Source organism: Anabrus simplex, chromosome 1 (assembly GCF_040414725.1).
Source record: "Anabrus simplex isolate iqAnaSimp1 chromosome 1, ASM4041472v1, whole genome shotgun sequence".
Lineage (NCBI taxonomy): Eukaryota > Metazoa > Arthropoda > Insecta > Orthoptera > Tettigoniidae > Anabrus > Anabrus simplex.
In genome coordinates this window covers 1,363,561,265-1,363,578,351 of record NC_090265.1, presented here as the reverse complement: position 1 = coordinate 1,363,578,351, position 17,087 = coordinate 1,363,561,265, and the positions used below count along the sequence as shown (strand labels likewise).

At 42.7% G+C, this 17,087-nt stretch overlaps 1 protein-coding gene across 1 annotated transcript in view; it reads right to left on the bottom strand.

The window, feature by feature from the left end:
- LOC136859064 (uncharacterized) overlaps positions 1 to 17,087 on the bottom strand; it is a 792,234-nt gene that overhangs the window by 688,657 nt on the left and 86,490 nt on the right. Inside the window, exons 9-11 of the mRNA XM_068225768.1 lie at positions 15,806 to 15,998; positions 9,308 to 9,582; positions 1,401 to 1,591 (exon numbers count right to left, since the gene is read on the bottom strand). Of these exons, the coding sequence (XP_068081869.1) occupies positions 1,401 to 1,591; positions 9,308 to 9,582; positions 15,806 to 15,998 (659 nt within the window). The remainder of the gene's footprint in view (positions 1 to 1,400; positions 1,592 to 9,307; positions 9,583 to 15,805; positions 15,999 to 17,087) is intronic.

Sequence of the window (17,087 nt, the reverse complement as noted above, 5' to 3'; positions counted from 1 at the left end):
GAGTGGGTGTGGCTCGGGTCTAATTTATGGAGTTGTCATACACTCCCTATGTCCCTAAGTCATTTGCTTCATTCTTTGAAGTTCCCTCTAAAATGCTTGATAGATTTATCAATTTAGCAACAAATGGCATTGCTGCTATTTCCTTCTTCCTATTACCATGCGCACGGCCATGTGGTTACTTGTGTTGTTGATAATTTGTGATCTGTATCTGTGAGCTGTGAAATATTTCTTTTGGAAGAAACAGTGCCTCGACCTACGCTTAAATGGTCAAAGAAACGTCCACTTAAAGGTAATATGCACACCAGGAAGAAATATAATGGTACATTGTAGAGTAAGTCATTCAAATGTAGACAAATGCAATTCTGAACAGGGACCTAAGTCAGAAACTTCTAGCGCAAGCTATATGGAAGTTAGTGATGCACAGTTTATTTTACTCTGTGACTCCTAATTAGAACACAGTCGTTATAGATTGATTTCTGCAAATATTCCTAACACAATACTTTCGAACTGCTCTGTATGTACTATATGTAAAAGTGGGCATTGAAACAGAACTTGCAGTCTCGTGGTGGGTGGGCTTCGGAATTTGTTTTGCTGTGTGTTAATTGTGATTTCATTGAATTTTACATTTAATACTGCGGATTATGTGACTATAAGATTGTGTTATTTCTGCAAATGGTTTAACCTCGCATTAACACATCGAAGATTGTCAGCGACGGACTGGAAAGGTATAGGCCATGGCCGCATTTGACTGCACCAAGTTTCCTGTGATTAATATTAAGAAGGAATCGTTGTCTAGGTGAACAGAACTTCCACTTCAAAAGGAGAATCACAACCTGCGTATTCTTAGGACTGGGATTCTTTAGAGTTATATGCATATTAAATCTACTTAGAAAATTTCGTAAACACGAAGCACCTTTGAATTCTTAGTTGCTTTTAGAATACAAACCTTCGTTACAAGGAGCAGGACGGGAGTGTAACTTGCGAAGTCATAGAAAGATTTTCCCAGGGGCTCCCAATTAGTGAGCTTGGGTTGGCGACCACAAGGCCCTTTGCTGAGTCTGCATGTTTCCACTTAATTCTCCAGACTCCACGATAAATATTTCCTGACCGATCTTTCTTGGTTAACTCTTTTTCTCATCTAATCCCAACTGTATTAGGTTTGAGAGGTCTGAGGAGTCTTTTATGTCTTTCGTGGCCCTTTCCGTTCTTTTGCTGATACCTTCATTCTTCGAAAGATCGGGTCTCTTCCCTTTTCTTCCTTCTGATTAGTGTCAATAGAGGATGGTGGCCCAGCTATAATTTGTCTTAAAATAATAATCACAACCACCACCACCACTATACCCAATTTGGTGACTTAACAGTTTTCTAATCTTCCTATTACTAACAAACAGTTCTCATACCTCATTTCGTGATTGGCTCTGCGCATCATTCCCACAGTTCTTGCTGCTGCATGAACACAACCATCATGTCCGAGACGACAAGCCCAGTGCAACAGTTTAGGACGAATGAGGGTCATCAAATGACTCTCTCCAGGTTGTTGAGTGAATCCAACAGTGTTATAAAACTTGTCAATTAGCCGCAAGTAGAATGCCTGAAACAAGACAAATGACCCTAGTAAAATTATACAGTGTATACGCGATGTAGTTAGGTACTATGTAATTGATCAAATACCGGGCGAGTTGGCCGTGCGCGTAGAGGCGCGCGGCTGTGAGCTTGCATCCGAGAGATAGTAGGTTCGAATCCCACTATCGGCAGCCCTGAAGATGGTTTTCCGTGGTTTCCCATTTTCACACCAGGCAAATGCTGGGGCTGTACCTTAATTAAGGCCACGGCCGCTTCCTTCCAACTCCTAGGCCTTTCCTATCCCATCGTCGCCATAAGACCTATCTGTGTCGGTGCGACGTAAAGCCCCTAGCAAAAAAATTGATCAAATAATAATAATAAAAATAATAATAATGTTATTTGTTTTACGTCCCACTAACTACTCTTTTACGGTTTTCGGAGACGCCGAGGTGCCGGAATTTAGTCCCGCAGGAGTTCTTTTACGTGCCAGTAAATCTACCTACACGAGGCTGACGTATTTGAGCACCTTCAAATACCACCGGACTGAGCCAGGATCGAACCTGCCAAGTTGGGGTCAGAAGGCCAGCGCCTCAACCGTCTGAGCCACTCAGCACGGCTAGATCAAAATACTGTCTTTGTACCAAAACCGTCTCTTCTCGTCATTTCCTACTTAGATTAGAGGTGGCTCTCTTAGAATGTCATTACCAAATCTTATATCTAAATAACCTGGATATTACATTGTTTTCTTTCTAACATCTTCTTGAGTAGGTTCTGCCATGAAACCGGGAATCCGCGATTTCACGTTTCTGTGAGCATATCTGAGACCCTTCACTTCTTGTAGTCCTCAGGACATCTCATGACGTACCCAAAACGACCTCATGAGGTCTTCAAGACATCTCATAATCTACCAAAATCGACTCATGGTGTCTTCAGGGCACCTCTTCATGTACCCAAAACCGACGTCATTAGCTCTTCAGGTCATCTCGTGAAGAACACAAGCCGACGTCATGTGTCTTCATGACAACTCATGACTTAGCCAAACCGACGTCATGATGTCTTCAGGACATGTCATGATGTGATTCAGACCGATATCATAAGGTCTTCAAGTCACCTCAAGACGTGCGGAGACCAAAGGCATGGTATTCAAGACATCTCATAACGTACACCAACCGATGTCAAAGTATTCAGGACATATCCTGACATGCCTAAACCGATACCATAAAATATTCAAGACGTCACATGACTAGGGCCCGGATGTTCATACATTTGCATATTTTTTCCTAAGGGTTATACCGTATGATTCAGCTGCCCTTTTCCAATGTGGTTTTATGAAACTCGCAATATTAATTCCGTCCTGAAAACATCTGCCCTACAGGTGCTGAGACAACACAAACGTATATCTTGGTATTTACTGCCTCAACATGATAGGACGCAGTAATAGTGTACCGGTACTAAACACTGGAAGACATGCGTGTGCCTTCCAGATCATATGAACCAGAGACGCCGGAGACACACTAAATTGATATTGTGATCGCAGTAAAACTAATACATGCTATAAGCTGCATGCTGTACCGCACGGATCCGTAGCGTAGTTGGTAAAAGCGCGGAGGAGAGGGCTTACGTGTGAAGGCTCGATTCCGAGAAGAAGATTCTATATTATTAAAATATTTGTTTTATACGTACCGCACGTAATGTAAGTTCAATACCCTCTTTCATGCAAATTGTGTGTGAATGAATATGTTTGTAGCCCTAACAAGGGCCGATTAGTTAGCAGGCCGCACACATACGGACCGGAAATAATAGGAACACAACTGCCCCGACAATGTTTTATCGCAGCAAATGTTCGATATGATGACCGGTTTGGTTTGTGCATATTCGGGCCCGGTGTGCAATAGATCGTCTTGCACGTTGAAGCATTTCATTCGTAATTGCTCTCCAGGCGTCCGTGATGAGTTGCCGGGGCTGGTCAGGGTTTTCCGGCGCTTGAGCGTAAGCGGCTTTTTCCAAATGCCCCCGCAGGAAGAAGTCTAACGGCATTAAATCCGGTGATCTGGCAGTTCCTCGTTCAGATGATTACGAACAGGTAAAGTCGAATGTGGTGGAGTTCCAGCCTGTTGCAACCACATCGTCAAACGATCGTACAAGGGCACATCCTCCAGCAGCAGTGGGAGTTCCTGACGCAGAGAGTGTAATAGCCCTCAAAGAAATAAGGTCCAATCAGGCGATTCCCCAAGATTCCACACCACACATTCACTCTCTATCGTACTTTGATGGGCCGTCACTCGCACCCAGTGAGGATTGTCCGGGCTCCAATTGCGGCGATTGACGTTCCCATTATTGTGGAAGCGAGAACAAGATGTGCGATGCGAATGCTGCATCATTTTCCAGCCTGCCTAATAGTCACCGACAGAACGCCATTCGTGCTTCGAAATCCCAGCCATGGAGTTTTTGGTGTAGCTCAAGATGGTATGGGTAAAATTTATGTCCATGCAGTATTCGCCAGACGGACGGCTGGCTGGTCCTTGTAGTGATGTGTGGATAATTACGATCTGCCTCCGGAACGACCTCTTCTGTTTCACCCGATGTAACGGGCCTATCGCGGGCAGGTGGCCGTTTGGAAATCACGCCTGTTATCCTTAGACGTCTTTCAACACTGCGGAATGTCGTAGCAGCCAGGCACGCCTGTCAGGATACCGTTCCTGGTACAGACGTAGTGCCTCGTGCGCGTTTCTTCTTGCTTCCCCATAAATGAGGAGCATGTCAACGTATTCCTCTGTGGAAAACATGACGAATGACAGCAGAGATTGCAGTACATTCAGGCCCTAACCAGTGGAGTATGCTCAGAGCAAAAATTTAATAACAGCGTCATTCTACTGTTTAAATGTGGTAAACGTGGGCCTGAGTTTACGTATTCAAACATCGTACACATGCAGAAACATTTGAAAGGTGCAGGAATCGAACCGCCGATGGCATACTCCGTCGATTACTGGGCTAACGTCTAACCACATCCGCTACGCTACACTGCTGGGAACAAGCTGGCAGTACCACGAGAGTAGAATACATACGCCATCCGGTTCGGTGTTTAAGACATTAATTACTGCACTGGTACCTAGTTATATGCGTTGATTCCCCTGCATTGATAACCTGTCGGTATGGTTCAGAAACGTGTGCAAAATGTGCTGACTGGACATTAATAGGCCTACCATACAGTACGCTTGCAGGGGAATAGCCACCTTATAACCTTGTCGCAGGTTAGTTGGGTTGCATAAACTACATTGGAAGCGGCGGCTAAACCACACGGTAAATGTATTATGTGTACGAATTAGGGTATGGTTGACTAAATCGTACCACTAGACACATTATTTTCATTGCCGTAAATTAGTATTTAACGCAATGAAGTTAATTTTTGTCCGCCTCTGTGGTGTAGTGGTTAGCATGATTAGCTGCTACCCTCGGAGGCCCGGGTTCGATTCCCGGCTCCGCCACGAAATTTGAAATGTGGTACGTGGGCTGAAACGAGGTGCACTCAGCCTCGGGAGGTCAACTGAGTAGAAGTGGGTTCGATTCCCATATCAGCCATCCTCGAAATGGTTTTCCGTGCTTTCCTACTTCTCCTCCAGGTGAATGCCGGGATGGTACCTAACTTAAGGTCACGGTCGCTTCCTTCCCTCTTCCTTGTCTATCCCTCCCAATCTCCCCATCCCTCCGCAAGGCCTCTGTTCAGCATAGCATGTGAAGTCGCCTGGGCGAGGTACTGGTCATTCTCCCCAGTTGTAAACCCCGACCTAGAGTCTGAAACTCCAGGACACTGCCCTTGAGGCGGTAGAGGTGGGATCCCTCGCTGAGTCCGAGGGAAAAACCGACCCTGGAGTGAAAACAGAAGAAGAAGTAGAAGTTAATTTTTAGATAACTAACAGGTTTATTGATATTCTTCGGCTAAAATAATCTCAACATTGAGTAATATGGATTTAAAATTAATCTGTTTTTTCTAACGTCTGCAGCCGGTACGATATAGGAAACCAGTCTCGTAAATCGTACCAAAGTGTGCTAAGTCATAACACTATAATAATCAAGTAGGTTTTAGTCACTAAATCAAAGTATTCACATATAATCTACATAAATAAATCGCTTTATTATAACGTTTCATAGGCTCTAACATTCTTGCCATATAAGTGTCTTCAGAGTTGGCTTTGGATGGTTGTAATATCGACAATATCCAATGAATCCTATGTCCCCATTCTTATGAACTGCAAGGGCCATGCCCATGTTTGTCCAAGCTCCATATTTCCGTTTTGCCATTCTTTACCTTACCCCACAACGGACACATATGTAATAAGAAAATCAGGAAAACCGTATGATATCTTTTTATATTTGCTATATCAACTAATGGAAAATTTGAAGCCTGACACAATGTACGTCCGTAAATTGTACCGGTACGGTTTAGGAGAGCACGCGGTGATACGATGTACGCAACCAACAGTGAACGGAAACAAACTCTTGAAACCTAATCTACATTTGGTATCTCTCTGAGAATAAGCTATTGAATACGTGCAGGATATTCCATTTTATAACAATAAATGTTTGCGGGTGAGTAAAACCTAACTTTTGATTTTGAACAGGCTTAAGAATTACGTTTAAAAACTACTTCCAGAGGCAGTGAAACAATAAAACTTCGAACGTTATTTCATGGTGCATATAACGGTATAGGGGCCGATGACCTTCGATGTTAGGCCCCTTAAAACAACAAGCATCATCATCATCAGCGGTATAACGATATATTTTCTTGATTTTTATGAAGGCCAACACATCAGCTAAGCAAGTTCAACCGTGCTCCTGAGTAGGGCATAACGATGTAAAAAACATGCGTATATGGCATGTTTTTGGAGCCTCCGTGGCACAGGAGGCAGCCTGCCGGCCTCTCACCGCTGGGTTCCGTGGTTCAAATCCCAGATTTGTGCTGGACAAAGCGGAGACGGGGCAGGTTTTCTCCAGGTACTCCGGTTTTCCCTCTCATATCTCATTCCTGCAACACTCTCCAATATCATTTCATTTCATCTGTCAGTCATTAATCATTGCCCCAGAGGGGTGCGACAGGCTTCGCAGCTGACACGATTCCTATCCTCACCACTAGATAGGGGCTTCATTCATTCATTCATTCATTCATTCATTCCCTTCCTGACCCGGTCGAATATATGGAAACAATCTGTGGAATTTTTCCTATGGCATATTTCAATGATTTTTAAGCTTTTATTTTTATGTATTTCGTGTTGATACCGTTGGCAGTAATGCTATTCGTCACGTACAGGGGAGTGGTGCTGAAGCCATACGGTGAATCCCCTGTTGCGTCATCCTCGCATGCTTTGGGCGAGACCGGAAAGCCCGGAGCTTCCAGTATTGCTTTAATGGTGATGTGAACTGACTGCGTGCTAAACAAATTAAGCTACACATATAGTGTGTGTGAAAACAGTCCTTTATAATCTGTTAACCATACTGAATATGCCAAATGTCAGCTTCGAATGGTAGAATAATTTACAGGAGTTTTCAGGTGACTTAATATCTTCAGGTATTCCTAACAGAGTACTCTTTTGTGGACCATGTGAGAAAAATGAACAGAGAAAGGAAGGATTTCAAGTATTTCAGCATATAAATACAGCAAAACATAACGAGTATTTATCCAGAAAACTCGTAAAATGCCTATTCAACAGCTATTAGTGAAGTGTTTACAGAGTAGGGTTAGTAATTTCTTTCATGAGTTGTGCGAAGCACTGTTAGCTGCTGATATTCTATTTTGGAAAATGAAGAACCGAAATGAAAATATTTTCTCGACAAATACTCTCGTCCGCCTCTGTGGTGTAGTGGTTAGTGTGATTAGCTGCCACCCTCGGAAGTCCGGGTTCGATTCCAGGCTCTGCCACGAAATTTGAAAAGTGGTACGAGGGTTGGAACGGGGTCAACTCAGCCTCGGGAGGTCAACTGAGTATAGGGGGGTTCAATTCCCTCCTCAGCTATCCTGGAGGTGGTTTTCCGTGGTTTCCCACTTCTCCTCCAGGCAAATGCCGGGATGGTACCTAACTTAAGGCCACGGCCGCTTCCTTCCCTCTTCCCATCCCTCCACAAGGCCCCTGTTCAGCATAGCAGGTGAGGCCGCCTGGGCGATGTACTGGTCATCCTCCCCAGTTGAATCCCCCGACCCAGACTCTGAAACTCCAGGACACTGCCCTTGAGGCGGTAGACGTGGGATCCCTCGCTAAGTCCGAGGGAAAAGCCAACCCAACAGATTATGAAAGAAGAAGAAAGAAAGAAAGAAAGAAAGAAAGAAAGAAAGAAAGAAAGACAAATACTCTCAAGAACATGTGCTCGAAAAAGTAAATTGCATAAGACTTATATACAAAATCAGCAAGTGCATTAGTTCATGTGGATATCTGTTGATGGAAGTATGATTCTGAGGGCAATTTTACTGCTAACCGGTGCCGAGACTTACCTTATGAATGTGTGTGAATTACCGGCCACTAACAAGGTAACTGTGACTGAGTGTGTGATGGGCTCCTTGAAATTATTATGGCCTTCTGGTTTTAAATACGACCTGCTACTTTTATTTGTTACAGATGCAGGTATATTGTAAAATCATGTAAACATCGAAATATATTTTTTAATGGCTTAATTCATATAAAATACTTAGCACATGCTGAACTCACTGACTAGTTCATGGGATATTTTCTAGAGCTGGACTGAGTAGCTCAGGCAGTAGATCGCTGTTCTTCTGAGCTCAAATTGGCTGGTTCGGTCGTGGTATTTGAAATTGCTCTTATACATCAGCCTCTTCTCAGTAGATATATCACCGAGCTCGATAGCTGCAGTCGGTTAAGCACGGCCAGTATCCAGTATTCGGGAGATAGTGCGTTCGAACCCCACTGTCGGCAGCCCTGAAAATGTTTTCCGTGGTTTACCATTTTCACACCAGGCAAATGCTGGGGCTGTTCCTTAATTACCTTAATTAAGGCCACGGCCGGATCCTTCCCACTCCTATCCCTTTGCTGTCCCATCGTTGACATAAGACCTGTCTATGTCGGTGCGACGTAAAACAAGTAGTAAAAAAAGTAGATATGAACTGATGCGGAACAAAATTCTGGAGCCATGGCACCTTCAAAACACCGTTGAAACAATGACGGGGACTTTATTTCTTTCTTAATCTGCTTACCCTCCAGTGTTGGCTTTTCCCTCAGACTCAGCGAGAGATCCCACCTCTACCGCCTCAGGGGCATTGGGTCGGGGATACAACTGGGGAGGATGACCAGTACCTCGCCCAGGCGGCCTCACCTGCTATGCCGAACAGGGACCTTGGTGGGGGATGGGAAGATTGGAAGGGATAGACAAGGAAGAGGGAAGGAAGATGCCGTGGCCTTAAGTTAGGTACCACCCCGGCATTCGCCTGGAGAAGTGGGAAATCACGGAAAACCACTTCCAGGATGGCTGAGATGGGAATCGAACCCACCTCTACTCAGTTGACCTCCCGAGGCTGAGTGCACCCCGTTCCAGCCCTCGTACCACTTTTCAAATTTCGTGGCAGAGCCGGGAATCGAACCCGGGCCTCCGGGGGTGGCAGCTAATCACACTAACCACTACACCACAGAGGCGGACTACGGGGACTTAAAACCAGTAAATCTTCTAAAAGTATTTTCAATTCACCAATTAAATTATCTTTTTCCTACAAAGCTATCATCTATTTCGGATAGCGCCTACTCACCTTCAGAGCAGGTAAATACGGTGAGCCAGAAATCTTATTGTATAAATCTTCTAATCCGATGAAGGCGACCTTCCAGGCTAAAGGATCTGTTTCTCGCTTCAAGTATTCTGTAATCCCCATAGCTGTTTCCACGTCTACGAGCCCTGCCGCCATCAGATTTTGAATATCATTCGTTATCTGTAGACGGTTCAGTAAGGGGATCTTTACGTCTTCGCTGTTGAGCTGTTCTTCTAATAATTTCCAGTTCTGCTTGTCGTAGTTGACTCGAAAATAACCTGCAAATAAATAATTATGCTCATTAATGGCTGATATTTTATACCTTCCAACCTGTATTTCAAAGGCCAACAATTTACTCCGAAAGGCATTTAAAATATCGACGGCGAGTGTGGGTCATTTCTTAATCCAACAAATGAAGTTTATCCTGCAAATAAAGAATTATGCTCATTATCTCCTTTTCTCCCAATGCCCAGCTTTCACAGCCGTAGGCTGATATTTTATACCTTCCAACTTGTATTTCAAAGGCCAACAGTTTACTCCGAAAGGTATTTAAAGTATCGATAGCGAGTGTGCGACATTTCTTAATCCCACAAAAGAAATTTTACAGTAGACACAAAATTACTTTCCCAGGATTTTACTTTTAAGGCTATTTTTGAGTTTTCTTTCTTTTTCTTTTTACTTTTTGCTTAACGTTGCACAAACACATCGAAGATTTTCGGTGACGCAAGGATGGGAAAGAGGTGGGATTGGGAAAGTTGCGACCGTGGTCTTAATTAACGTACAAACTCAGCATTTGCCTGGTGTGAAAATGGAAAACCATCTTCGAAGCTACCGACGGAGAGATTCGAACCCACCATCCCCCGAATGAAAGCTCACAGCAGCGCGACCCTAACCGCGTGGCCAACTTGCTCGGTTTTGTCAGTTTTTGCTTTGTATTTTGTTATTTGACACTATTTAGCGAACAATTTACAACTTTTTCGTATTTATGCGTGTTCTTAAAAAGTTCTTCGGTTACGACTTTCTTATGTCTGGTAGGTTGAGAGACTATACATTGTTTATTGTTGTAGTGGAAACGTATACTCCCCTCTCTAAACAACCTTTCTGAAATAATAACGAATGCAAATTCATAATAGGAAGAGAATAAAAACCTCTGAGTTGTAATGTAAGTGTGCAATTGTGGCCCCGTCCCGACGGAGGCAGATGATAGCGCCGTGGGCTACCTTGTAATGAAAAAATATTAAATAGTGCAACATCAAGGCATAATGAACGTGGGTCGATCACTTCGGATGATAATCTAATGGCAGAACGGCGTAGGACAAAAATGTCTTCCTATCATCGGATCGCATTCTTTATTTCACAGTGTACATTAAAATTATAGAAGGCTCAACGTAACAGTGTATTTACTATCGTAGTAATGGCAGTCCGCCGGCAGGACACTTTTCAGTTAATGTAAGTGCGGCGACTTCTAAGGTGATAATTTCCTTCTTCCTATGTGAAGTCGTGGACATCAACAATTTCATTTTGAGTTATTTTTTTCTGGAGAAGAAGTGTCCGCTGGTCATCGAAATTGAATTCGAAGCATATCTAAGCCTTGGCACTATACGTACGAGACCTGATCTCTGTTAATTTCTACTTTCCAGGTGATACTGTGATAGCCGTAAATCACACATAACATATGCAGCCCATACCATTGTGTGTAGAATATCCTATTCCTATACTTGGCCATTTCTTGTCTATCTCTTTTAGCCGTTCTTTCTGACCAGGCGCCTTTTGTAATCATTTTTATCCAAATTGCCGACTCCATGCTGTGGATATTCGTTAAATTTGTCCTTTCCCATCTTGTGAAAAGAGGTTCTTTTGATCAATCACAGGTATATTTCGAATGATGCAAGGCTCCCCACAAAATCCACATTTTTAATAGTGCTGGGCGTGGTTTAGAGTTTCAGTATTTCGTTCTTACCCTTTTCCAACCTGTTATAGAAAGAAAATTCACGATACCCTAATGCAGATAGAAATATTTTTTCATACATCCATTAACAAGTGATAAATAATGTGAAAAAAAATAATATAATTTCGTCTTTATTTGCTCTCCGTGCTGCGTTTCTTGGGTATGATACGTCTAACATTATTCAGGATATAAAATTTTCTTTGTTTCCATGTAATATCAGAAGAAAATTTATGGAATATGTAGTAACTTTCCTGTTTCCATCAGAAATCCCGTCACGTTTTCAACCTAGCCTACTAGCTTCGTACAGCTCTTTAACTCGCACTTTTCACTCGTTGTATTCTTTAGATCTGTCTACTTCTTGAAGGCCATATTTACAACCACTTTCCTTTATTACCACCATACAGAGGCTTGGATTTCCAGTGAAGTGGTGGTGATGGTGATTATCGTTTTAGGAGGAAGTACAACTGGGCAACCATCCTCTATTAATACTAATCAGAGAGAAAAGTGAAAGGGATCCGACACTTGGAAGAATGAAGATATCAACCAAAGAAAGAAGAGGACTACGAAGGGCATGAAAATGAAAAATTCTCTAGTCCTCGGAACCTAACAGCTGCGGGATCGGAAAAGAGCAAGAGTACACCAAGGAGGTCGGATAGGACAGATGAAATTCAGGAGCCTGTCGCAAGTAAATGGAAGCAATTCCAGGATTCAGTTAAAGGGCCCCGAGGTCGCCATCTCAACCTCACAAGTTGAGAACCCCTGGGGGCTCCTTTTAGTCGCCTCTTACGACAGGCAGGGGATACCGTGGGTGTTATTCTACCACAGTGGAAGATTTCTTGTGATCACCTTCATCAGTGGTAGACTGAATGTTGTGATGCTTGTTGTTTAAAGGGCTGTGGTAGACAGCGGTTTAGAAAATACATCCTTAGTTTCAGAAACCCCACGTCTTCCTCGCCAATAATTTTACAAATACCTCGACGATGGTCCTCCTGAACTTCTCTGAGATTTTTCCGTTGTCTTGTCTTTACTTTGCGACAGGGGATTATGATAACAAAATGTACGATATAGTTGACCGATTTCCGCATAACGAATTGAAGCATCCGTAGACTTTTCACCTTTATAATTTTTCGACATCTAAAGATAGTCTAATAATTACATATTCAGTTTCGTATTAATAAGTAGGCCTTTGAAACAACAATCATAACTGTGATAGTGTGGTCTTATAGGTGGGAGACATATCATAAAAATGAGACCTACAATGATCTTCTAATGTTCGTAATGCAGTTAATCTATAGACAGGTAGGTGCTGAACCACTTAGTACGCTAACTTTTAAATGGGGATACTTAGTAAACCTCAATCAGTGGGACACAAGACATACAGAGCTGAGTTTGCCTTGGTGTATGTTGCTTCACGACATTGTCAGGCTTAAGAGGTTTTGTAGGAAAGCGTGTCTTTGCTTTTCCAAGGAGTTCACATTAACTTCTCCATTTCGTATATTTGTGGATTATGAGGTGTTGTATGACCACCCTCGATATGGAAAAGCAAACTACAGCTTTACGTGACTATTAATATCTTAATTGTAACAATAACATCTCGTGTTTTACATCAAATTCGAAGTACTGGGGCATTCATTATTATTTCAAAACTGACGCATGCAGTCACCTGGATTCGAACCGTGACCCCGATGGTGATATTTCACGAACCTAAAATGCTTTGCATGATCCCTGGGATATAATGTTGCACTGAGAATTCAAAATTTAAAACATGATCTCATCTATAAATTATCAATAAAATCTTAACGACCGTATACCTGTACATTCATTATTTAGGCGAAATTTGCTTAATTACATCAGTAACCCGGTTGAAGACTGGAAAACAGGTTATATGTTCTCAGTTTTCCATATTTCCCTTATTAATCATCCTATCGAAAAATTTTACGTGAGCAAAAAGCGTTTCAGGTGTAATAATGATTGCATGCAGTTATTTTAGCTTTGGTGTCCACCTGTCTGTTTGTTTGTTTGTTTGTTTGTTTGTTTGTTTGTTTGTTTGTTTGTTTGTTTGTTTGTTTGAGTCCTTAAAACAGAAAACTACTGGATATTTTTCAATTAATCTTCATATTAGGTAGAATCCACCCATCCAAAGTTTGGTTTTAGAACCCATGCCATTTTAAAATCTCTAACAGGAGGTTTATAGGAAGACCGAAACAGTGATTTTCTAAGTAAGTTGGCCGTGTGGTTAGAGTAGCGTAGCTGTGAGTTTGCATTTGGGAGATATTGGGTTCGAATCCCACCGTCGGCAGCCCTGAAGATTATTTTCCGTGGTTTCCCATTTTCACATCAAGGCTATAACTTAACTAAGAGCACTGAAGCTTCTTTCCCACCCTGGCGTCGCTGAAAAGTTCCAGTGTTTTAGTTCGGCGTTAAATCACTAGCAAAATAAAAGTGATTTTTACTCCCCCACAAAATATCCATGATTAACGTTAATGGAAATCTGCCAAACTTAATAAACATCTATTTTTTACGCTTTTTGCTCATGTAAAATTTTTCGATAGGATGATTAATAAGGGAAATATGGAAAATTGAGAACATACAACCTGTTTTACAGTCTTCAACCGGGTCACTGATGTAATTAATGAACCATATATAGGCTATTAGTACATTGGGGTCGCCACTCCCAAAGTGATTTATGAATGACTGATAAATGCTATGAAATGATAATGGAGAGTGTTGCTGGAATAAAATATGAGAGGGAAAACTGGAGTACCCGGACAAAATCCTGTTCCGCCTCCGCTTTGTCCAGCACAAATCTCACATGGAGTTACCGAGATTTGAACCATGGTACCCAGTGGTGAGAGGCCGACGCGCTGCCGTCTGAGCCACGGAGGCTTACAGGGAACGTCATCTTCCTTATTCTTCTTCAAGATTTGAATCTTTCTCGTTATAATCACCGTAGCCCACCTGGTGACCATGATTATTCAGGCGTCAAGTCTTTATGGTCTGAGTGGATACGTGCGCGCAGCTGTGAGCTTGCATTCGGGAGACAGTGGGTTCGAAAACCCACTGTCAGCAGCCCTGAAGATTGTTTTCCATGGTTTTCCATTTTCACACCAGGCAAATGATGGGGCTCTACCTTGATTAAGGCCATGTTCGCTCCTTTCTCACTCCTAGCCCTTTCCTATCCCATCGTCGCCATAAGACCTTTCTGTGTCGGTGCGACTTGTAATATATATAATAATATAATAATTTCGTGTGGCTATTTCTAGCCGAGTGTACCCTTGTAAGGCAGACCCTCCGATGAGGGTGGGCGGCATCTGCCATTTGTAGGTAACTGCGTGTTACTGTGGTGGAGGATAGTGTTATGTGTGGTGTGTGAGTTGCAGGGATGTTGGGGACAGCACAAACACCCAGCCCCCGGGCCATTGGAATTAACCAATTAAGGTTAAAATCCCCGACCCGGCCGGGAATCGAACCCGGGACCCTCTGAACCGAAGGCCAGTACGCTGACCATTCAGCCAACGAGTCGGACATATATATATATATATATATATACGGTCTGACGCCGTGCTTAGCCGGTTCGAGTCCCTTTGGTGGAAAAAGTTCACTATCAGAATATTGGGTGGCAGGGTAGGAGTGGTATACATCTCTGACCACTAGACTGTGTGCGAAATGCTTGAATTCAGTACTCCACAGTATTCTTATGGAGTGAGAGCATATGACGCACTTGATTGTGATTCGTCCGTCAGTTTGAGAAGTCAAGCCTTGAGCAGACCTCTTGCTGTTATTCGACGGGAATAAGCTATGTACCAAATCCAGGTTTCACACAAACACACAGGTCATCTACGTGTGTCAAATAGAAAGATCTGCATCAGGCGAGCGTAATATGTCCTCGGACACTCCCGGTACGAAAATCCACACGCTAGATAGATAGATAAATAAATAAATAAATAAATAAATAAATAAATAAATAAATAAATAAATAAATAAATAAATAACAGTCACATCCTACGTAAAAGTATCTCATTTAGGAGGGACCAAACAGAATAGGACTTTCAAAAGCTATACAAATTGGCATTTAATGTATGTGGAACAAATGCTTAATTGCATTATAATAGAAGACAAAAATCTTGATTGGTTTGAAACGCATCAAGAAGTTTGACAATGAACATGATTTCCCGGCCGGCGCTGGGATTTTAGCCGCGTTTGTTTAATTCTCCTGCAGCAAGGGCTGGCTATTTGAAATGCACATCGTCATCTGCATACAAAAAATCCCACTACCAACCACCACTTAAACACTTAACAGCGAATACATCCCTCTCGTATGTTTTCGGTTCAATATTTTGAAAATAAATCATAAGTAGTTAAATGGCAGTTTCCTGTGAGAATGTTGGTGCAAACGTTCATAAAATTCCGCATAGCGATTTAGACGTGATGTCATTTCAGAAGGCAGACACATAAACATGCTCATTTTATATTTGTATTGTGAGTTACAGCCGGTTGCATTGATTTTAATTCATAACATTTGCACTCCTGCCGAATTTAAAATAATACTTTACCTGCTGCTTGTTTGTTGAGGATGATCCACTGATCGTCACCAGGTAAACCTTGCAACGTCGTATTATTTCCAGGAATCAACCAAACATTCGGTTTTGTGTTGCTGAACTCGAGTTCCTGACTTGTGGTGTAGCTCACTGGTACGTACCATTGTCTCTCAGATTCTTCGAACGAGTCATCCAGGACAAAAGGTGCCTACAACAAAGTGATGGCTATTTTACAAATTCACATGAAAATATCAATATGGATAAAAAATCAATTGTACACATTTATTCAAAACCGAACAAACACTTCCCCAAACAAGAGAGTTCCCTGTGAGAACGGGATCTCTAGATACGGGTAAGAGTAGTTGTCCAGTGGTACTTCCTCTTAAAACGTTAATCACCACCACCACCAACCATCAGCGTACTCGCCTTCGGTTCAGAGGGTCCCGGGTTCAATTCCCGGCCGGGTCGGGGATTTTAACCTTCATTGGTTAATTCCAGTGGCCCGGGGGCTGGGTATTTGTGCTGTCCCCAACATTCCTGCAACTCACACTCCACACAATACACTATCCTCCACCACAATAACACGCAGTTATCTACACATGGTAGATGCCGCCCGCCCGCATCGGAGGGTCTGCTTTACAAGGGCTGCACCCGGCTAGAAATAGCCACACCAAATTAAATTAAATTAACCACCACCACCACAACTTTCAAACTTTTTAACCAACTTTCCTTGACCAATTTCCGTTCTCTTGCTATCCTGACGATGTTAGGCTTGTGAGATTAGAAAGGCTTTCATTTTCATGCCCTTCGTCGCTCTCCCCTTGCTTTTGCTGACACCCTCTTTCTTCGATGGGTTGGAACTGTTCAATTTTTCCCCTGAATAATATTAAGAGGCGATGGTTCTCGAATATGCCCTCTCTGGCAATTCCTTTGTTTGCAATAGAATCCTACTACTTCCACCGCCAAAACAAGCCATACGGAGTAGTGTATTTTTCTGTTTTAATTCCTACTATGAGTGATGTTTTTATTCAGTTATTATGGACTAGTCATGGACATAATTATTTTTCTTGTGACAAGAATAAGTCACCTCGGGTATAACATTAATCTTAGAGTAACTAGTTACCGGGCGAGTTGGCCGTCCGCGTAGAGGCGCACGGCTGTGAGCTTGCATCCGGGAGATAGTAGGTTCGAATCCCACTATCGGCAGCCCTGAAGATGGTTTTCCGTGGTTTCCCATTTTCACACCAGGCAAATGCTGGGGCTGTACCTTAATTAAGGCCACGGCCGCTTCCTTCCA